The sequence below is a fragment of the Cygnus olor genome, chromosome 2 (assembly GCF_009769625.2).
Source record: "Cygnus olor isolate bCygOlo1 chromosome 2, bCygOlo1.pri.v2, whole genome shotgun sequence".
NCBI classification, from domain to species: domain Eukaryota; kingdom Metazoa; phylum Chordata; class Aves; order Anseriformes; family Anatidae; genus Cygnus; species Cygnus olor.
Genome location: NC_049170.1, coordinates 156632071 through 156655022, shown reverse-complemented (window position 1 = coordinate 156655022; position 22952 = coordinate 156632071). Strand labels below are relative to the sequence as shown.

At 39.5% G+C, this 22952-nt stretch overlaps 1 protein-coding gene across 3 annotated transcripts in view; it reads left to right on the top strand.

The window, feature by feature from the left end:
• The window catches only part of AGO2 (argonaute RISC catalytic component 2), a 47408-nt gene extending 29553 nt beyond the window's left edge, over positions 1–17855 (top strand). For all 3 annotated transcript variants that reach the window (XM_040547355.1, XM_040547354.1, XM_040547356.1), the window contains exons 7-19: positions 1275–1362; positions 2414–2561; positions 2742–2861; positions 3223–3345; positions 5127–5260; positions 7628–7812; positions 9783–9942; positions 11944–12034; positions 12835–13029; positions 14127–14261; positions 15520–15621; positions 16435–16634; positions 17061–17855. In XM_040547355.1, coding sequence (XP_040403289.1) covers positions 1275–1362; positions 2414–2561; positions 2742–2861; positions 3223–3345; positions 5127–5260; positions 7628–7812; positions 9783–9942; positions 11944–12034; positions 12835–13029; positions 14127–14261; positions 15520–15621; positions 16435–16634; positions 17061–17169 — 1790 coding nt within the window. In that variant the 3' untranslated portion in view covers positions 17170–17855. The remainder of the gene's footprint in view (positions 1–1274; positions 1363–2413; positions 2562–2741; positions 2862–3222; positions 3346–5126; positions 5261–7627; positions 7813–9782; positions 9943–11943; positions 12035–12834; positions 13030–14126; positions 14262–15519; positions 15622–16434; positions 16635–17060) is intronic.
• Positions 17856–22952: the final 5097 nt, after the last annotated feature.

Genomic DNA, 22952 nt, shown 5'->3' with positions numbered 1-22952 from the left:
TCTTCTTTATTTCTACAAAATCATCTTGAAATTCATCATATATTTGCCCAATGAGAAGTTTGCAAGAAAAGTATAAATAATTTGAGTTTGTACCATTCGTAAGTGTTTTGGAAAAATAGCTAGCAATTCAGCACCTGGCTATTACTGTCATTCTTTTCCATGAGGATTTTCAGTCGTCAGGAAGTAATAGTTATCTCAATTTGCAGCAAAACTAGTTGTAAATTGGGGTACTGCAGTCAGTTGATCTCTTGATTAAAATGCTGCGATGCAGACTTCACAGATCCTTTTGAAAACTTGATATTTATTGATGGTTTCATAATAGATAGCACTTTGAGCTCCAGCAAATTACGTGGGAAGATGAGTTTGTTTGGCAAGCGAGTGCCTTTGACGGATAGGGTAAATATGTAGTGTTACTCAGCAGCAGCATGAGTTTATACACGTGTGCAGATATAGATGGAATTTGTATTTACAGCCCCCTCTTTCCTATTCCCACACATCCAACTTCCTAACTCTTAATTGTCCACCTACACCTGTTTCTGTCTGAACATGCAAGTAATACAAATAAAAATGCTGCATCCAAGCTTATATGCGATTGTAGTGGTAGATCCGAAATACTTCTGTGCAGGTAGCAATTTTGTGCTGATTTGGGGTGGGTAATTTATTCTTTAGGGATGCACAGAGCGAGGAGGGTTCCACTGTTACGGTGAGTTTTCTCTAAAAGTCGCTGGCTTTCAGGTAGGCTTAGTTTTTTGTGCAACTGGGGATTGCAACAGATGTTTGTCTTCAGTAAGAATAAAGCCCAGCAGCCTCATTCTCATGGGCTCCTGGAGGCTGTGTAGGTGTCTTTTGTTTCCAGATTCATTAGGTCAGGGTTGGTTGTGCTAGCTGGAGGTCTCACAGACACTGTGTGTTTAGACACAGAGTATAAACAAGCCTTTCATTTCATGCCCTTTTTGTCCTTCCACCACCCCTGGCTTCCTTAGAAGTACAGAACTAGAATTAATTGAGTATGTCCAGCTTTGTCTTTCAAGTCTTGGGCCTTTAAGGTTTTGCCTTGTACCTAAAAGTCTTTGTTGAACTTTGGCTGAAGGTCAGGGTTTTTGAATTTTAAAACTAGAAATTGTTTGAGTTCTAGCTGAGATAGGTATCGTCAGTGCTCTAAGAACACGCTAACCACTGATTAGCTCTACTATACAGAGTAGTCTTGTTTAGTAGCTGGGGGGGCTGACACCTTGTTTTTAAAGAAATGGTGGTACGTGTTTTCCAATTTTTAGGTCTGAAGGTGGAGATAACACACTGTGGACAAATGAAAAGAAAATACAGAGTGTGCAACGTCACCAGACGACCAGCAAGTCACCAAACGTAAAGTATTTTGCTTCTTAAGCATACGTTTAACTTTATGCTGGAAGAGTGACTTCCTTACTAAGCTAGGGAAAGTTATCTTGCAAAATGGCACTTTTCTTTGCTCAATACATTTAAAATACACCTCAAAGTATTTTCCCAATTTTGTTGTTTCTTTTGTTCTGTTTTTATGCTGTAATGAAATTCATAACATTTGAACTAGTCTTTTCATTTTAGATCTGTGTTTTTTTTTTTTTTCTTTTTCCTTCACGGATTTCTTCAGCATTAGAACCGAACACCCTATTGGTAGCATAATGCTTCCCAGAGCTGTTAAGCAGAGAAGTGAAGGCAACTGGGATAAGGTTCCTAATCCTGCTTATTGCCAATCCATTTTTAGCCTGGAAAAATATTCATTCATAATCACTGTTGAAGGTTTTTCAGATAGCTTAAATAGGCAGGTGTTTTACCCATTTTTAAGAAAGCAGTATAAGAAACAAAGCCGATACCAGCTTTTTTTTTTTCTTCAAGAAAATAACTCATTGATATTTAAATACAGTATTTAATTGACTTCATTTCCTACTCTTTCAATGACACGTTATATTAATGAAAGGACTGTTTGTGCCAGCTTGATATAAGCCTATGCAAATGTGCCTGCATATGTGGTAATATATTTGTAATACAAAGAGAAGTGCATTAGTGGAAACAATAGCTGGTTTTGTGTGCCTCACAATAAGCTTACAATCTTCTGTGCACGGCACATCCTGAAATGTAGTACTGCAGGTATCATAAACAAGCAAAAAACATTAGCTTTTGCCTCTAAGTACCCATTCTTAGGAAACAATCTGTAGCTTCAGGTGTCGAGAAAGTTATAGAAACAGCTTCTGTGGTACTACTGAAAGACACACGGTAGTGGCTGTGATGGACTCCTAATGGCAGAAGTACGCTTACATAGTTTAAACAAGATAGTTTAAATCTCCAGCGAGTGTAACTTGTGCCAAGAAGTGTATTGAGCAAGCGTGGGAAAGTAGTTTGCGTGAAGTAACGGCTTGTTTTCATGTTTGATTTCCAATAGATTCCCACTTCAGCAGGAGAATGGACAAACAGTTGAATGCACTGTAGCTCAGTATTTTAAGGATAGGCACAAATTAGTTTTACGCTATCCTCACCTCCCATGTTTACAAGTTGGACAGGAGCAGAAGCACACGTACCTTCCTCTGGAGGCAAGTAAACTTTTAGATAATACTGTATTCTGGGAGTGGGGGAAGGCAGGCAGAGGGAAAAAAAAAAAGAACTGCTGTCAAAATTATGAGTAGCCAACTTAGACATGTTGTTTTTCTTCCTGCTGCTTTACACACGGTTGCATTTTGTTTTTTAACTAGCTTTGTGTGCGGGTATTTTAGGTGTGCAACATAGTGGCAGGACAAAGATGCATAAAAAAACTCACTGACAATCAAACTTCCACTATGATTCGAGCAACTGCCAGATCAGCACCTGACCGTCAGGAAGAGATTAGCAAATTGGTAAGTGTTCTGTCAAAGTTGAGTCGAGTGTAGCAGAGGATTTATTTTTTCTCTTACCGTTAGCAGGTACTAAGTTGCTTGTGCACTACACACAGGTTGTAAACTTGTTTTTCTAAAACTTTCTTAACCATTAAGAAATGCATTCTCTCAACAGGTTTAAGGGTGGTTGTTTGGTTTTTGGTACTTTATTTTGAATTTGGAGGCATCCATGTATCCAAGAAGAATTAACTGAGGCTCTGAATGCTTGACTTCACCCACATATAAGGGATATATGCCCAGATACAGTTATATCAGAAAAGTTATCACCTTTCCTGAAAGACCTCTTTTTCTTCAAGTAATATCTCAATCCTTTTAATTTCAGATGCGGAGTGCAAGTTTCAATACTGACCCTTATGTTCGTGAATTTGGGATAATGGTCAAGGATGAAATGACAGATGTGACTGGTAGAGTCCTACAGCCTCCCTCAATCCTCTATGGAGGCAGGGTATGTTAAACATACGCTGTACAATTATGTGATTGCTTTGATTACTAGCTGTGGTAATTTTTGTGATATGCTTGCTTGAAATGAATGATGTTGGGCATAACGGGATGAAATCATCATAGGTACAATATTTAGCACTTAAATACTATTTTTAGAAGTCCTTCAATTCAGTGGCCATGTTGTGTGTGGCAATGCTTTCTTCAGCTCTCCCTTTTTCTTTCTGAAAGTAAAGCTAGCGTAAAATGCATTTGCATAAACCAGAGGAAGATGTTTGCAAGCTGTTTTTTTCTTTGACGTGCTGTTTTACTGTGTGTTGCAAGAAGAAACCTGCAAGTAGTGGTTCAAACCCGCATGTATTGAAAAGAACAGAGATAAGGAATGGTAATAACTGAAGTTATTTTTGCCTCCCTCACTAAAGCTAAACTTCTGGGTGGTTTTGAGTGTTCTGAGTAACGCAGCTCTGTTTAGGACAACTATATTAAGGTATTTTCTCTCTCTCTCAGCACGTTACTCTCTAGAGACTCCTCTTCCTGTTGCAGTATTTATTTGCAGGTTTTTCTTTACAATGGGTTCTCAGATGGCCTCTTTCTGACATAGTCATCCTACTTCATTGTCTTTCAAAAAAAAAAAAAGGTTAAAAGTGGCATTTTCTATCAATTATATAACGTTTTTCTGGAAGACGAAAGCCTTGATGTTTAGGATGACTTAATTTGTGGAGGCTTCTGATGAACCTTTCCTACATCATGCATCATTGGCTGCAGATAATTCTGTTCCAATGCACTGTTACCTGCCATAAACCCGAAATGGGCAAGGATCTCATGCCTTCTACCTAATGCTCTTCAGTCAAAATCAGACAGATTAGCTCAAACCTTTCTTCAGTGTCAAGTTAAGGTAACCCAGCTGCCTTTGGCTGATCTTGATGAGGGAGAGTGCTCTTAGGAACTATTCTGGTGCAAGAACAGAGGGGGAAGACAATGGCAGATGAATGATGAAGAGTCGGAGACGGGGAGGTGCTGCTTTCAGCAAATAAAATTCTTTGCAAAATGAATCATCAGATTTGTGTGTGTGTCTTGAAAAATGTTGGCCTTGTCTGCTCAGTGAGAAGGCAGATGTCGTGGTAACTTGTCTGAAACATCTACTAGATACTGACACTTATTAAGGTAATTAATGTTACCAGAATTAGTTTGTTGTCTTGTATCCATTATCCTCCATCCCTAATGGAGATAATCCATCACAGTAATATCCACTTGATGGGAGAAAATGGTTGCAGAGGTCAGAGTTCAATAACTAGTCATCATTTGTCATCTCTTTTAGGTCTTTTCTAGAGTTGAGTTGACACTGAACCACTATTTTCCTCTACTTAGTGATAAAATACTGATAGCACTTGGATCAAGTGCTTGGAAAGTTCACCCAGCAATTGTAAAGTTACTGTAGAAATGTACATTCCTGTTGATTTATATACCAACTGATAGTATCTGTCTTAATATCCATATGTAACTTCTGACTGTTGCTGATTTATCTAACCAAAGAAAACCATAAACAGTAGAAATGAACAATGCCTGCTTGATTTTTTTACAAGCCTTACTTTTCACCAGCCTAGCCAGCTGTCTCGTTAAAGTGATCGAATGATCTTTATAAGGTAGGATAGATGTTTAAACAGTAGAGAAGGACCTCAGACTATAAATAGTCTGCGGGTTGGAGGGAAGCACAAACGTAACTGATTTTTGTTACTGTGAATCATTCTCTACATTAGTGTTACTTTTTTTTTTTCTTTCCACTTCCAGAACAAAGCAATTGCTACCCCAGTTCAAGGAGTTTGGGACATGAGGAATAAACAGTTCCACACTGGAATTGAAATAAAGGTTTGGGCAATTGCTTGCTTTGCTCCCCAGCGCCAATGCACTGAAGTTCATCTTAAGTAAGTGTGCTGCATAAGATGGTGATTTTATTACTTACATGTATGGAAATATCACAGTTTAATTTATTTAGAACATATAGTTTGTTTAACACACGGCAGTACATCTTTAACAGTGCTTTTGAAGTTTTCTGCCTTAGTGTTTTGAATGATGACAATGTGATTTCACTGTTGGCATGATGAAATCCTCAAAATCAGACTTAGCAAAACCAACGCACATTGAATGGCAAGGTTCCTACCACAATGAGGCCTTAAGATTGAGTTTAAGATGATCAAAGTGATTTAATGAAGGGTGTTCAGGGCTAAGTATTTGTCAGGACTGAAAGCTAGCTTCTATGTTGTCTTAGTTTTTTTTCCTGGTTTTAATGGAGGAATTTGTGCAGAACTCATTCAAAGGAACATTTTAACGTTCAACATCTGAATTGACTTCTTGGATGTCGTTTCCCTACCTTTTGTCACAAACAAATGGAAGACTTGTTAAAAGTGACCTCAGCCGTTCTTAGATCAAGGAAAGCGTGCGTGCCTGTGTAGGTGGATTTGCCTAAGTCTTTTGTACGCTTTCCCTTCGTGCACGGGCAAGTGTGGCTCTCAGCTGCCCTGGCAGGTGACTCAGCTGCTCTTTGTCAGGTGAATGCAGGGCCGTGGTTATTCATCGCAGCGGTATTCCCGTAACAAGGCTCTTGTAGATAATTTGCCAAATAGCTTGGGAACGTTTCCCTAAGAAGTGGTGAGAAAACAGTGGAAATGTTACCTTTTAGTTCACATCCTATTTTTTAAAGCTAAGGAGTTGTTTTTTTCCCAGGCATGTGGCAGGAACTAAGCTGCCAGCAGATTTTCCCTTACACGCTGTTGCTTCTAGTGGAACTCCTGCGTAGGAGAACTCAGTTTTTGGGAGGGTATGAGACAGATTAGAGGGATTGGCAGGTTATTAAGATTATTACAGTTCAGATGGAGTTTGTCCTTGTTGTGAAAGGAATTTCCTTCATACTGGGAAAGTGGCTGCATCCAGTTGCATCTTGTTACATCTTCAGTTAATTGGAACTCAACTGCTGTAGATCCATCAGAATAAACACCTTTAAAAACCCTAAAGTCTTCAAAATCATCCTGTTTTTGCCTTTTGGGAATGGTGCGTGCGCCTTTCGTCTCAGGCGCCGTACCTACAGACAGAATTCTAAAATGAAAGGCTCAAAACCTGCAGCGGTGCAGACTTGCATGTTCTGCCACTGACTCTGCTTAGAGTGGCAAATACTCGTTTTGCCAGGGAAAATGCTTAACGTGCATATTTTCTGCAAGAAGTCACAAGCTGCAGGGCTGAACCTCACACTCCTTTTATGATTCATGAGACTAGCAACGGGTTTGGAAAAAATCTTTGTGCCCTCTGCGGGCGAGACAGTGTTATCTGGCACCTCTTGGTGAAGGGGAGCAATTTGTTGGGCACCTCTGGAGACATCCACTCCAAAATAATAAAGGTGGCTTCGTTGGTGTTGATGTCGGTTAACCTTTGCTACCTAGGATCATGTGTTACCAGTGCTTCAGCACGGAACGGACAGTCAGACCAGGTTACAGCTGCTCTGAAGAAAAATGATAGAAGCACATATAGTATGGCTGTTGGTCTCTCAGCACCAAACTCTCTGCTCTACAGATCTGCAGTGTCACCTCACTGCTTGCTCGTCTTGCCTTTGTTTGTGGGACTTACAGACTGTTGGCTCCAGGCATCAAACTAGGACGAGCTTGGACTTTGAACACGATTTCCAGACTCAGTGTGCTTTATGGAGCCCTGTACTCCCACACTGAAGTGCTTTCTGTTGTCTTGCTTGCAAGAGGCACAGTAAAAAACTTGGAGAAGGTTTGACTTCACCTCCAGGGTACACCATTTCTCTGGTGATCTAGCAAGGTGTTTTTTTGTGTGTTATTATTGATGTTAGATTAATTCTCCGAGATGCAATTGCTGGTAAATTCTGTTGGTCATTTTTCTTACCAGGACCAAAAAAAAAAAAAGTGTGTATCACTATATAAGTTACGGGAACGAGTTTGGTAGAGCGGGCTATCTGAGCTATCGTCCTTGTAGTCTGTTTTGCAAAAAGCAGCTCATGCTCTTTCTCCCACAGAAAGATCAAATACAGTGGAATAACTCATTTGCTTTGGAAGTCAAGTTTTCAGTAATGGCACACAGTCTACGCAGCGTATTTCCCTATCTTCCCCTATCTTTCCTTCAGTGACTGTGTAGGCAGAGTAAACTAAAGATGCGCTTGGGTTAAATTCCTAAATATTTTGGACAGTAAAGCTCTGCAAGTCTAGAGACCACTCCGTCAAAAATGAGAACAAAAGTTTTTTTCTAGCTGAGAATCTAATGCGTTTCCATCCTTGTAGGTCCTTTACGGAACAACTGAGGAAGATTTCCAGAGATGCAGGAATGCCAATCCAAGGGCAGCCGTGCTTCTGTAAATATGCCCAGGGAGCCGACAGCGTGGAGCCCATGTTCAGACATCTCAAGAACACTTACACCGGCCTGCAGCTTGTTGTAGTGATTTTGCCAGGAAAAACGCCCGTCTATGGTCAGTAAGCCAAACCCGTAAGCATGTTCTAGTCACAATTTCATGTAATTTTTTCTAAGCATTTGAAAAACAAATTTAATTCTGGTTTAATTGTATAAATTCAATTTAGAAATAGGCTATAAATTAAATTTATTCCTCTTCTTGTGCTGCCTGATGTTTTATATTAATACTTTAATTCACTTCATTATTTTTGGCTATGCTTTTAATTTGCTTTTGCATGTTCATCCTGTTGGGTTGCATTTGAGATGCATTTTTGTGAGTGAGGAAGCTAAAATCGGGGCTTTTGTGAAATTGATTAAAGTGTTATGTTGTGGATTAAAATGTACTTACTGTAATTGGTGTGCTAAAAGTTTCAAGGGGTCGAAGTAACGAACTCAGAAGCTGTGTAGCTTTTAGGATGTCTTTGCTTACTCATGCCATCAGCCTTTGGCAAAAGAAGTTGAATGAAGTAGAAAATTTCTGCCCTGTGGATTTTTCCTATTCCAATTTTTAACTCTTGAAACACGAGGGCACAAAACTTCAATTGATTTTGGAAGCAGGTTGACAAAAGGAGCATTTTACATAGCACATACACATAAGTTTTAATGTTTGAGACAAACCACGCGTCTTGTTTTTAACTAGCTCTTCCTATACACAGGACTGCTCTTCTTGCTGTCCTGCCTTCCTCCGTTTCTCACTTACCCTGCCTAATTGCAGCACCGTCCACTGTTTTTCTCCCATAACTTCAAGGACTCTCTTTTCTCACAGCCCTGATCTACCAAGCAGCTGCAGATTTGTTTTCCCCAAGCCATCTCTCACCAATTTAATACAGTAGAAAATAGGTTCCTAATTCTTTCTTTTCCCAAGATTATCTGATATAAACTAACAAGTGAGAGAGTTAAAAAAGTCTCCACAAAATAATACTTTTTTTTTTTCTTTTTTTGTTCAGCCTTGCAGAGAAAGCTGTTTGTCTCTAGGTTGTTCGGTACAAATCCAGTGCAAAATGACATCTTGCAGTTTTCTTGCTTGGCATTAAGAGGGGATTCTTTCCTCTCTCTAGCTACAGAGGGGATGTGGTATCACTCTCATCTGCTTTCCTTCTCATTATCTTCAATTATGGTTCTCTCTGCGCCCTCTAATTATCTCTTATTTTCTCCCTGTGCTCTTCCATCCTCTTGCACGTCTATACACACAGTCTTGTCTCTTCTCCTTCTCTCCCCCTGCTCCTCAGAAAGTCTCTTTCCCTCTCCCGATGCCAAATGGTGTTGCATCTTCTCCAAGAGTAGTATTGATTCCATTCCTTTGGGATAAATGGATATCTGCTGTCTTGGAGCCTACGTTTCTTCTCCTGAGTGTAAGATTACAGTTCCCTTAAAGCCTTTAAGTCTCAGTGTTGCTGTTAACAATAGGATTCGTTTTAACCTTTGAGGTGTGTGGCTCCTAATGAGTTTGTTTTGGAGCTTTTATGGGCCGTCCTTTGCTAAAATGGCTGCTTTTTATGCGAGTCAGGGCTAAAGCTAATGAGCTGATAAACTGGAATGACGTGACCATGATTGTCTCAATGTTATTTAGCACACTAATACTAATTTTGTGTTACTAGTCCAGTGTTTAATAATAAAACTGCTCATCATCCTAATATTACCCATGTTACCTGACTCCATTAGCCAAAGATTCTTCCATGCTGCTAAAACACTATAATTCTGAAATTACAATTAGTCTCATTTAAAATAATTTGTAGTTAAAATAAGCCAGCAGTGCCTTTAGTTATGTCTAGGACTGAGTACTGTGTTGTCAGCTGATGGGAGCAGTACAGAACTGGGAGCAGGATTTTTGGAGAGCACAGGAGGGAATTAAGGTTTTTTTTTTTTTCATTTTTTCTCTTTAAACAACCATTTTACTAAAACTCCAGGTGTCACTGAGTCAATGTCTCCTACATTATTTGATTTGTGATACACAAATATATATATATATATTTTTTCTTTGTTTTGCAGCGGAGGTGAAGCGTGTTGGTGACACCGTGCTGGGAATGGCAACGCAGTGTGTTCAGATGAAAAACGTGCAGAGAACAACACCACAAACTCTGTCGAACCTTTGCTTAAAAATAAACGTCAAATTAGGAGGTGTAAATAATATTTTACTGCCACAGGGAAGGTAAGCCATCTTTCACAGAGGAAGAGGGCATTGTATGGTAAAAAAAAAAAAAAACATATCATATAAGATAACTAAGTGCTTTTTTCAATAGTCAATAGCACTGTAATTTAAGTGAGTCTTTAGTCAGACTGTATTTTTTGGCTTCAAATGCAGTCTTGCAAAAGCTGGGTTACAGAGATTGTAGAGGAATACCTACTCCAGTTGAAATTTATTCAAAAAATATATATATATTGCAATCTGACCATTGAAATACACAGCTTTCATTTGAATTGGAAAAAAAAAAGCATAATATTTTGTTTGTTTTGAATTTTCAAACAAATAGAAATCATCTTAAATAATAGTGCCTTTTCCTTTACAGTTTAATTGTGGTCAAGATTCTTTATTTTGTTGTACATCTTAACTTCAACAGACATCTAAAAAAACAGAAGTTGGGAGCAAGGAACTAATTTATTTCCAGGGTTTACCTTGCAATTTCTTATTAGTATTACAGTGAGAAGCTTTAGTTCTGTAAACACACACAGACACTGTTACTAAGAGTAACTTTAGTCAAAATGAACAATTGGGTTTCTACTTCAGTGAAAACATGGCATTTTTTACAAACATTGCATTTCAAGTTATGGAGAGCCCACAGAGTAGCCTGCTACATCATTCTTGGGATCCTGTATCAAAGAAGCAAACGCTGTTTTGTGTAGATAAGCAAATTTTCACTTCATATTTAGGCTAGTCAGAGGGCAGCTGCTGAAAAATAATCCAAAAAGTATCTGGGGGGGGAGAGAAGGGGGCACATTATGAGAAGGGGTGGGATATATGTTTTGTTTATCTTGTCAAATTCTGTTTATTGCACTAAGTATATGAAGCCTTGGCAGTATGGACTCTCAATCAACCACTATTAAAGCAACAGAGAATCTTTGTATTACGGAGAATGCGTTTAAAAAGGCACGGTGGTTTTTAGAGCAGAGTTAAGATACTGCAGTGGAAACAAAACAGAAAGAGCAGCATAACATATAAGTAGGCTTCATAAACAAATTCTCTGTTAAGTGCATGTGTTAACAGCAATAATAAGCAATAATAAAAGTTGAATTCTGCTCCTCATACCAATAAACTGTGCATCCATGAACATGGAGTTAAATAAAGGGGAAAAGGCAAAGCAGCACAACTGCACACAGTGTCTAGATGCTCCAGAACAGTATGTTTTTGGAGTATTTGGAACAGACCGATTCCATAATTACTTTCTGCTGGTTGCAGGGGCAGGAATAGAACAGTTCTTTCTAGAATAGAACAATTCTCTAATTGCATTGTAGGTTACATTGTTATAATTGCCTTCAAATTCCTTTTTAGAGAATGTCTGAGAACAGTTGAGTCTGTCAACCTGCCTAACCATTCCTTCGTACATCCACAAGCACCAAAAGTACTGGTGGCCTAAAGTCTCCCATTTAAAATCCTTTTGTTAAGGAATAGAGCTGAAGCTTCGCATTTCGAGCACAGTGTTTTGGAGTTTTACTTCTGAGGCAGCAGACTAATACCTTAAGGGTTTAATTAGTCTTTGAAGCACAGCTTAAACATTCTAGTTTTAAAGCAATACCTCTGATAACCACATTTTTCCTTACCAGTGCTGTCTTTTCATTTGGAAACAAAATCATAAGCTTTTGCATGTGTGCAGTTGTTTAATTTTCTCTGATGCTGAAGAAGCAACTTTTAGTCCTTCTTTGTGGTTCGATTAATAGAGGTGGTGACTCTACAAGTTAGAAAAATCTTTTTTTCTCATTTTGAATGAAAATGAACCATCAGTTATGCTTTAAAAATACGCCCAAGTACTTTGTTTGTAGCATGAGAACCCTGATCAGGACCAAGTACCGTCTCATTACTTGTGACCACCTCTGATTAAGTTGAAATTATTGACTAATTCACGGCAAGAGAATAGAGTGCTATTTAGTTGGCTTCTAATGTGCTTTATTAGGCTTAAGCCATGCTGCTTTTACATACTTGCTTTCTCTTTACCAGACCGCCAGTATTTCAACAGCCTGTCATATTCCTTGGTGCAGATGTAACTCATCCTCCAGCTGGAGATGGGAAGAAGCCTTCCATTGCTGCAGTGAGTAAACTGTGTAGTTATCTTGAACCCCTGCTTTCTCCCACTGCTCAGTTCTGAAGCGTTTATTACTTGCAATTCTTTAGTGGTCTATTTCTTCTGATTGCCTAGTTACAGCATTACAAATTATTTTTCTGCAAAATTTAATGAAACTTCGGAGAGAAGGCTGATACTAATTACTTAAATGTGTGTATTGCTTTGTAAAATGCCCGAGATGCTAATGCACAGAGGAGTTTTCCTATTAGCTGATATTTATCAACCTGTAATAAGCTGGTGTGTGTCTAAATCTGCTTTTTAAGATCTTTTAAATCTGCAGTTAAGAATGTTAAGAATTTATCATTGTTGAATAGGAATTTGAGAGCTTCAGTTGTGTTTTTTTGGGGGGATTCAAGCTTTCTGATGACACTCATTGTGCAGTAATCTCCTTAAGTATAAGGAAAGGCATGACTTGCATTATGTCTGACACCTGTAATAGATGCTCTGGCTTATTTGATAATGAGAATCTTTGCAGGCAGTATGTGCAGTATTCATCTTAGACTTAACTCTGGTGCTAAATAAACAAGTATCTGTTTTAAAAAGCTGCACACGTGTCCTGGAAAGCCAGGTGGAGATGTGTTGTGATTTTTGATGTGTAGAGTTTTTGTTTGTTTATTTGTAACTCCAATGGCATTCTTAAAATGTTAACTTTAAGCTTAAATAAACAGAAAATTGCCTGTTTGAAAAGGCAGTTCAGTTATTTTTCATCAATTACCATTATTAAACTGCTCTTAAGTTTGGTGTGATGTTAAGCCTTTTTTCCACAGGTTGTAGGAAGCATGGATGCTCATCCTAATCGATACTGTGCCACTGTTCGGGTCCAGCAGCACCGCCAAGAAATCATCCAAGATTTGGCTGCCATGGTCAGGGAGTTGCTTATCCAGTTCTACAAATCAACCAGATTTAAACCAACTCGTATAATTTTCTACAGAGATGGCGTTTCCGAGGGACAGTTTCAACAGGTTACATTTTTTATTTTGAGGTTTTTATTCTGTCGGTTTCTGGTAGTGAATGTAGCTTTATGTGGATGGAGTTATGAAAAGCAGTGTACCCTCAACAAATTTGTTGCGTTCTGACCACGAGGAGCAGGGAAACAATTTCACTTCTTTCATGAGCTTTTTTTAATACCTGATCACCTTAAAATACTTAACCTTTGTAAAAATATAAGCAATAAAATACGGTTTTAGAACTCAAGTCTGTTCAACATCTGTGACCTACTCAAGATATGTTAGTCAATTTGGATCCCAGAGAACATGGACAGTAATGAAAACGTAAGCGTAAGCTCATTTTCCTGTTTTTAACCAGGTGTAATGACTTCTCTATTTTTACAGTCACTTTTCATTCATTCTGTATAAAATTCAACAAATGTATTTATTTTGTGCGCTTACAAATGCCATGCTTTATGAAATATTTTTCTTTATATTTTAAAGATATTTAATATGCTTTCCTTTCCGATATTCTTATGTGTAAACTTAAAGATATAGAACTTGGTCTACTTCTCGAAATCAAAGGGGAAGGAAGGAAAGGTCACTTAGTAAACATCAATTAATAAAACTCCTCTTTTCTTTTTTTCCATTTATCACTGTTTTTCATTGAATTTTTAGTTTATAATTAACATAAATCCCAAATTATTGTTCTGTTTACTGCATTTATCTTTCAGTTTTTGTTGATCCCTGTAGCCATGCTTTACAGAGCTGGGAAAGCACACGCAATTGAGCAATTCTGGATTTTTATCCCTTGTACTAGCCTAAAAAATAATGAGGCTGTTGTATGTTCAACAGCCTAATTAAATGTTCATTGGCAGTTGAAAAAGATTTTGACACGCAGCTGTAGTAGTCCAAGCCTCATGCTTGGAGCTCAACAAATATGGAACCAGCTCTGGCCTGGCTCAGGGAACTGGTGATCTAACTTGTTCTCATTAAGTGGAGAAATTAAGGTTTGATCCTGAAAGCTTTGACATCTCATTGCTCTGAGTGACAGTGCAAGACGGAACACGATATAAGAGTACTCTGTAAGCTGTCTTTCATATTCATCACCTATCTTTATTCTTATGATTCAGGTTCTCCATCATGAATTGCTGGCTATCAGAGAAGCATGCATTAAACTAGAAAAGGATTACCAGCCTGGAATTACATTCATAGTTGTGCAGAAAAGGCATCACACCAGACTCTTCTGTACGGATAAAAACGAACGGGTACGTTCTAACTGTGACCAACAAGTATCCAGCGCGCAGCCAAACTGCTTGGGTGCTATATGGAAAACTTGATATGTTTAAAGAGCTACATGATGTATTGGGTGACATATTTGTGCCTGGAAAGAAAGCTTTTGGATTTTATCCCATATAATAACTGGCAAGAAGATTTTATCAAACGGCAGCAGTATGCATCCTTGAACAAGTCTGTGCACCAATTTTTAAAGTTAATCGAATTGTTCGTGTTTCTTTTCAGTTTTTCTCCCGTCTGGAGATTCTTAAGGGTTGAGATTGACCTGAGTGCTGTAAGGCTTATGATGCAGATGTCTACCTCTGAAATAGTTCAGGCACTTTTTTTTTTGTAAACAGAGGTCTGATTGATATTTCCAACGCAGTTTAAGGTATTGCTTCCTCCGATTCTAAAGTAGTGTTAGCAAGTTCACTGATTTGATTCCTGTTGACTGTAGAGTGACTCTTAGGTAGGCAGCTGGGATGTAGACACGGAAATTGTTAGGTGAGATGAACTCTTTTCCTTTAACGCTGTGTGTAAGATGTCTTAGGTATCTAATGCCTTGGATACCTGGAATTTGGTTTGGGCATATGGTGTATCACAACACGTTATTTGTAGCAGTGTATATTTGTAGGTGTTATTTCTGGAAATGGAGACTTCTGAGCTGCAAACCTCTTTTCACAGACAGGGCTTTTCTTGTGTTTGTTTTCCTGCTGTCAAGCTGCTCTGTGTGAGCAGAGAATTACTTCTAAGTCTGACATGCAGGTGGTTTTGTATATTAATAATGTGATATGATTGCCCTTAAACTGCTTTTAGAGAGTATTTCTAAGTTCTGCTTTCAAGTAGAATATTTTTAAGGGAAGGTGAGGCCTGTCTTACAACCATGGGTTGTCCTCTTTCAGGTATAAACAAGAAAAGTCGCAGAGAAATAATCTGTCCTGGAATGGGGGGTGAAAAGAGATTGACAAATCAGTTGTGGGAAAGTCTTTTTGTATTAATCAGAAAAGCTAATTATTATACATAAACTCAAAGAAGGTTTTGCAGCTCATCTCTTCCTTTTTTTTTCCTTCATTGTAGAGACGCTCCAGGTTTTCATATGAACAGAATTTCAGTTGTACCTGGTCCTTTCTGGACTTTTTGTTTTTACAGATATTTTTAAATGTTTTCTTTTCTTCCTTACTGTACAGCTGGAAAGAGGAGGAAAAAAAAAGTTTGTGCACCTTAATATATTTACGTTTACTGTTTACACAGGTTGGAAAAAGTGGAAACATTCCAGCTGGCACCACAGTGGACACAAAAATCACGCATCCATCAGAGTTTGACTTTTACCTGTGTAGTCATGCTGGTATTCAGGTACAGCATTTTGTGTGGGATGAGAACTTTCAGTGATAACACTGGCTGTTGGTATTTCATGTGCTCTTTACACCGGAGACAAAGGACACAGCCTCCTTCTATGTGTTTCTGCTTTTTCCTGTGCTGTCTGTAATGCTCTTCCATCACTGTTAACATCTAGAAGAAATAATGAACCTAAACAGCCAGTAAGCACACGCTGTGCAATTAGTTTAATGTGTTTCTATCCTGCCTGTGTGCTGCTTTGAATGGTAGCGAGGTAGTTGGGCTGTTTTTCCGAGCTGCCTCATGCGTTAAATTCTCTTGAAACGCGTACAGGAAATCTCCAGTACGTTCAGACAGCACCATTATAGTTTCACTTTTTCTTGTGATTTCTTCTGAATCAGAAATGGAAACTATTAATCAACAATGGCACTGAAAATGTAATCCTCTTTAAAATTCAGTACTCCCTAAAAAGAAGTGTATGCAGTGAAGGCACGAGTTAGGTTACTGTTAGTTGTGAATGTTTTGCATAAAGCTACTTTGCCTGGCTTCTTTGTAAGATCTAACTTTCACAAGGTCAAAGTGCACTTCAGTACAATCATTTAATTTCAGTAGCGTGGATGAACTTCTAGGCAATGCAATCCTTTCCAAAAATGCAAAGGGATTTGTTACACAAGGAGCAAGGAGGGAGGTTCTTTGCCTTTTTAAAGGAAAAAATTGCTGAAGTCTAGAATTTCACGCGTGTAATTTTGGGGAAGTTGCAGTTCACCCGCAGAGGTGGAAATTTAAAGAGGTGTTTTTGAAGCGCTGACATCCTGTGTGATCTGCCTTCAGGGAACGAGCAGACCTTCTCATTACCACGTCCTCTGGGATGACAATCGCTTCTCTTCGGACGAACTGCAGATTCTCACCTACCAGTTGTGTCATACGTACGTACGCTGTACTCGTTCGGTTTCCATCCCTGCGCCTGCGTATTACGCGCACCTGGTTGCCTTCCGAGCCAGGTACCATCTGGTGGATAAAGAACACGATAGGTGAGTTGCATGGTTTTGAATTACTACCGTATTTCACAGGAAGGAAACGGGCTTGTTAATTCTGGGATCAGTGGCATCCTCGCTTAGCAGTTTGAGGGCAAGTTTGTTTGCTTTTTTCCCAGTGAATTACATTGTGGGTGGGGAAAAAATAAGGACAAACAAAAACAACAACAACAAAACAACCAAGCAAAAAAACCCACAAACCAAAAATAAACAAAAGAACCAAAGCCAACAACCAGAAGATCTGCCTGTATGCTTCTGTGCTGTTTTTCTGTTTCAGAACTTCAATAATATTTTAGGGGCAGTGAACTGTTTTGACTGTTCAGAAGAGATGAATGACATGAAAACCTTATATGCGAGGAGAGGCAGATTAAATAGGGTTTCTTTTCGCCCTCCCTTTTACCCCCCCCCTCCCTTCTCTTTCAGTGCCGAAGGCAGCCACACTTCGGGTCAGAGTAATGGCAGAGATCATCAAGCACTTGCTAAAGCAGTTCAAGTTCATCAGGACACGTTGCGCACTATGTACTTTGCTTGACATGTTTTAATGTTTAGCGACTCAGTACAATAGAGAGTTGGATTCACATGAGACCAGCTGCACTTAGACCAACAGTTGCCCAAGCTACAGTGACAGCCAGCAATGAGGGACGCATCTTAATTTCTTTCCCATTTGCAAGAAAGCCTTCCGTCCAGAATTTCAGACTTGATTGTGAACTGCATTCTTGTACAAAACCCCACGATTGTTGGAAATGTGGTTTGCCAAAATCTCTAAGCTGTCTGTTATAAAACAGACCCATATTTTATAATTGAATCAAGAGCTGCGATCTCAGGGCTTAGGGAAAAACAAAACAAAAAACAAAAACACAAACCTCTTCATTCAGTTTGCTATTCATTTAACTGCTTTTAATAATTTGGAGAGATCTAATTCATACTAAAGTTGGTGGGCAAAAATGCTGTGAATTAGCTTTTAATACAAAGGAAAAGCAAAGCGTTTTTTGGCTCTTTATGAAGCCTTGATTATTCTAGATGCATTTACAAATTTTTTATTTTCAAAAGAGTGACAAAATTCTGGTTTTCAACTGTCTTACAAAGATTGTTCTCTCTGTGTCTAAGGGCAAATGTATTTTCTGAAGCTTGTTCTTGAATGTTTTTTATTGTGCTGCATTTAAAAATGTTTTTCATAGACTAAAGAAGAATTTAAAAAAAAAAAAAAAAAAAAGGAACGAACTTGTACCTAAACTTTTAATAGGTCCAGTTAGATTGGCAAAAGAAGATGTGCCATTTTTAAGAAACAAATTGTAAAGGATTTTTTTAATCACACTGACAGCTAACTTTAGAATTTGTCATACAGGACTGTGACACTTACTTTCCAAAGTCTCTAAGGAATACGGGTCTGTGGTGATAAAATACAGTACAATCCTCTTTCACTGTTATGTTTGAATTTAATGTAAATTTTATATATGTTTCACAGTATTAATGTGATAGACTAGATGCTATTATTTATTTTTATTTACTAAGGAGTGCTCATTATGCTTCTGTTAACATATCAAGACTGCTTTGGATTTAGAAATTAAAACCTTATCGTGAGGATATTACTCTTCAAATGCAAAAAATATGCAACTGACTTTGTGAGAGCTCAGAGATACGTACAGAGTGTATTGTGGAGCTTGTAATTTGTAGAAAGGCTTTTCAAGCGTGCACGCAGCAGAGCAGGTTTTACCTGTGCCGTTCAGAGACGCACACGAGACCAACATTCTACATTTGCTCAAGCACAAAACACTTGTATTTTATTTATGTGTTGATTATTGGCGAAGCGGGCGCTCTGGTAGAGGAGAGTGGTTCACTGTTTGTAATTTAGACAGAAGTCAGAGAATCTATGCAGTAAAGATAAATCTTAGGAAACTGAAGTTTACTTTTGAAGGGAGGTGAAACTCTCTTCATTATGCATAAGGTCAATGGTAAATGTGAGAGTTTTGCCATTCTCTTAGGAGAAGCATTAATTAAAACTGATAATTGTTAGACAAACGCTTCTGTTAGTTTGCACACTGGGTTCATAAGAAAACCATAATACATATGTAAACCATTGCACTAATTACGATGCCACAAGCAGGTTTAGGAGAAAATGGTAAAAGCCCAGGAAATGTTTATGTTGACTTGATTTTGTTCGTTTTCATAGGATAACTTAAATACATGTTAAGAGGCAGGTTTTGAAAATGTCATTCTCTTCCATTTTGCGTTGTCTTTTTCCCTTTTCTCTTAGCAGAAGCTCAGTCACTGTTCTGAGTCCGTTTACCTCTAGCCACTGAGGCGGGCGCGTAGCTTTAACCCACGCGGAGGTCTGTGCCATATAGCAGAGGGACTATACCTGGTTGCTGTCGAATAAGCTAGAAAATGCCCAAGCTGTGCTGCAAAAAGAGCTGTAGGTACATAACTTTGTACACCTCGTAGCAGTGTGTTGATTGTCGGTGTTGTTTAGGTGAAATAATGTAAATCCTAGTAACAGATGAATGGTGTTTGTGTTGTTCTGATTCGTTGATTAGGCTGCTGGGTCAGATTTTCTTCTTGGTCAGTTTTGTAAATCTAGATTTTTTTTAAATGACGCTGGTGTAACAGAAAGCAAGTTCCAGGTCGCATCATCTGTCTTCCTGTTTCCCAGCCAGGTTGCACATACCTCCCTCGCAAGCACTGCTGAGCTGCAGGAGCTTTTCCGTAACGGACACGTTGCACTTCTCCGTGTGCTTGCTTGAGAAGTTTCAGATTTCAGCGAAGATTTTAATTTGGCAGAGTTTTATATAAGATTTATTTTTGTACGGATTATTCTTAACGAATAGGAGAGATCGAACATTTTAAATAAAACGCCAGTTATTTTGTTTGCTGTTCTTTATGCAGAGACCTCTTGGATGTGAATTTCATCCTCCTCTTCCCTATCCGTGCAGGTCTGGAATAAAGGACTTTATACAAGGACTTTATGGTGGTCAGGTCAGGCTAAGAGGGCAGAATCTGTCTTGACCCTCCAAATCTTATTTCTGAAGCAGACTGTGCGACTTCCCTGCACCCGATTTAGGATGCATTCTTTGGGCTGACATAGCAGTTGCAGAAGGGATATTAGGCAGACCCTTAATCTCAGCGTAGCTGTCATCTCTGTATCCTCTTGGAACGAACAGGAATTTTGTGTAGCTTTCCTTCCTTGAGGATGAAGAACTTGGGATGGTTGCATGCATTTCAGGCTAGGCACATTTCTACCTTCCACAGATTTTTAAGCCTCCAATGCCACTAAGTCGACAGCTTGATTTCTCCCTCCTTTCCACTGCTGCCCCTGCCCCAGTGGTGGATTAATGAATAATTTAAAGCATTTTTCTAAAAACTTTTGATGAAGTATTGTACTTTGAAAAGCAGCGTGCTATATAAGGCCAGAAGCTATCCTTCTGGCAATATTTTTAATACTCAAAACGTCTCCTGCCCCCCACAAAAAAGGGAGGGGGCGGACAGACACCTAAACCCCTACTCTTATTTTACCCTCCCACCTGTTTTGTGTTTTGTAAGAGCAGCAATATCTCAGGTAAACGCAACGCTCAAGACGTCTCCATCTCTCACGTACTCCTGCTGTCGAAGTTGTGGCTGAGGCAGGCAGTTATAACCACTAAGTCACTGTGCAGCTCAGGCCAGCAGTAACCAAAGGTGTTTTACCCTCTGGCAGTTGTTCCCTGAGGCCGTGCAGAGGAGTTGCGTGACTGCAGTTGCAAAAGGGCACTGGGCAGGACCTCTTCCATTGCATTCCTCTCGCTCTCCGTTATGTCCCTGGCAATGACCTTTTGCTTGAATTCAGCTGTTGGCGCAGGCTGTCCTGGCGCTCAGCGGGCTGAAAGCTGATCCTGATTGCACCCTGGTGACAAAAATATCTCCTTCCCCTTCCAGGCGTCGGCGCCGTTAGGGACAAACTGACCGGTGTCAGTACTGCAGTGTTTCTTTTGTTTCGGTGCAGCTCATCTTTAAAAGAGCGTGCTCAAGAGGTGAACAGGTATTATTGAGTTGCCTGCTATGGATTGCTTTTCTGGCTTTGTACTGAAATGGTAACACTATAGAAACAGAAATATCCAAATACCGAAGCGGGTTGTGAACCTCTGTCCTTGGAAAGGCTCCGATCTGCTGGACCTGCTTTGGGCAGGGAACTGGCGTTCCCAGAGAGCCCTTGCAAAGCGTGTGGTTCTGTGACAATCACAACATAGTAACAAAGATTAAAATACTTAAAAGTTGTCTTTTTTAATGTACTAGCTATAACACAGTATTGCCTGGTTTTAGAAATTTCTGCTCCGTTGGCTCAATCAGATAACGTCCGCTCTGCCTCTCCTTCAGTCAGTCCTTAGGAGGAGATGCCCCACTGTGAAACGTTGGAAGTAGGGGGATTTGTCCCAGCCTTACGTGAGTTTGGCCTTCCAGATAGCCCTATGCAACCGTAACTCTGCTGGTTTGACTGCGTGCACTGATCGCTTGTTTTTATTAGGGCTCCTCCTGGCTTGGTTCAAGTTAGGCTGCTTCAGTGTTTGGGTTGCTGACTTAAAATCAATGATCTTCCACGTTACAGCAGCTCTGGCATATTAATTTCCTTGGGTTTCGATCTGTCAGGTGGAAAGGTTTGGGATTAGTCGCTGACCTAAGCTGTTAGGGAAGGTCTTGTGTGTTAATCTGCCGCAGCCAGCACGGAAAATCTACAAGTACCTAAGTTTAAAGCAAGAAATCCATACTACACGTTTCTGATCTTCATCCAGGCATTACGTTCCCTGATTGTTAAAGCCAAAATGTTGCTAAGGTTTAGCTTGAATTCCGACTATCAATAACTCCTGCGGCCCCTGTCCGTTTTTATCATCTCCTGTTCAGACGTGAATAGACCACTTGTATAACTAAGGCAAGAGGTAACACCTCTGCAAGGATTTTGAGTAACTTTTGAAGGTCAGGTGTGGGCTCCTAGGTTCTTGCGTGCTCAGGTCACTTTATAAAAGATTGAGGTTTCTAATGGAGTTCAGATGCTTTTGAAGCTTTTATCAGCAGCCTGATGTGTACCTGCACAAAGAGGCTTTGTGCTGAGCAGCAGATCGTGCTGCCGAGTGCTGCCAACACTAGTCACTGCAGCGGCAGCCTCCTCAAACCCCAATCTTTCTCGTGCCGGTGAGCCTCTGAGATTTAACTGAGAGCAAGGGCAGAAGGAAGGCCTGCATTAGCACCCCCGTGCGTGTTTAGTGGGCTGCTGTAGGTTTCCCTGTATGTGCAGACTTTCTTTTTGAGGAAGAATGTTGTCGTTTTGAAGTGAGAACAGGTTGGCTCTGCAGCTCGGTCCAACACAAAAGGACACCTACTACAGGAACAGGACTGGGACTTGTGGAGACGCAGACGGGGACGTACGTGCCTCTAGATGTCATCCAGTAAGCATTTCTGGTGGCATAGGTAGCCCGTAAGGGATTGTTTTTTCTTTTAAATACCTTTTACACCCAAAAAAAAAGAACGTAAAAAAATTCTTGTTCTGTTTTTTACACTCAATACCAATGTAAGAAAATTACTTTTTTTCCTGTTTTTTTAATACTCTTTTACAGTAGCATCTGTTTTTGTGTTGTTTTTCCTGACAGTGTGGCTTCCTGTATTTCTAATACAGGACAGTACTTTTTTTTTTTTTTTTTAACTTTTATATACATTTGGCAACATGCTTCTTGTTGCATACATGCAGTCTTAAGGAAAACTTCAAGTAGAAGGTAATTGCACTGATTGTTTTTAAACTCCCTTTTTACTGTAAGACTTTTTTTTTCTTCCCTTCTGCCGTAGCTCTTTAAAAATACTGTAAATAGTGCTACGGATAGCAAATACTGCAATGCTGTGGATGCCATTCCTTGCTCTTACGTTGTAGGAATGCTGCCATATTTTACAGTGTTGAGGCACGAGCTTTGGTTCTAAATGTTGTTGTGCTTCGTTTGCGTTAGGGCGTGAATCCGAGGGCACAGTTGCTTTGTTAAGGTGCGTTTGTGTTTATAAAATATTTCCTCCCTCTCTCCTCTATGCACATTTCTCCCGCACCATAAAGATGCTAAGTCAGGTTTTTAAGCCACCACCGTGCTTGTTGTCCGTGCCACATTTAAATGCCGATCTTGGATTGAAGTTAGCTGATTAATTAATGCAGTATCTGTACTCTCAGCTCCAGTCGCCCCGCGTCTTCCTGGCTTCCTTCAGCATTTGATTCCCGTGTGGTATTGAGAAGAACCGGTCTGCGGGGCAGAATTAGTAGGGTAACAGGGATATGGGATGGAGTTTATGATGTCCTGTTCTCTGTCCCTCCGT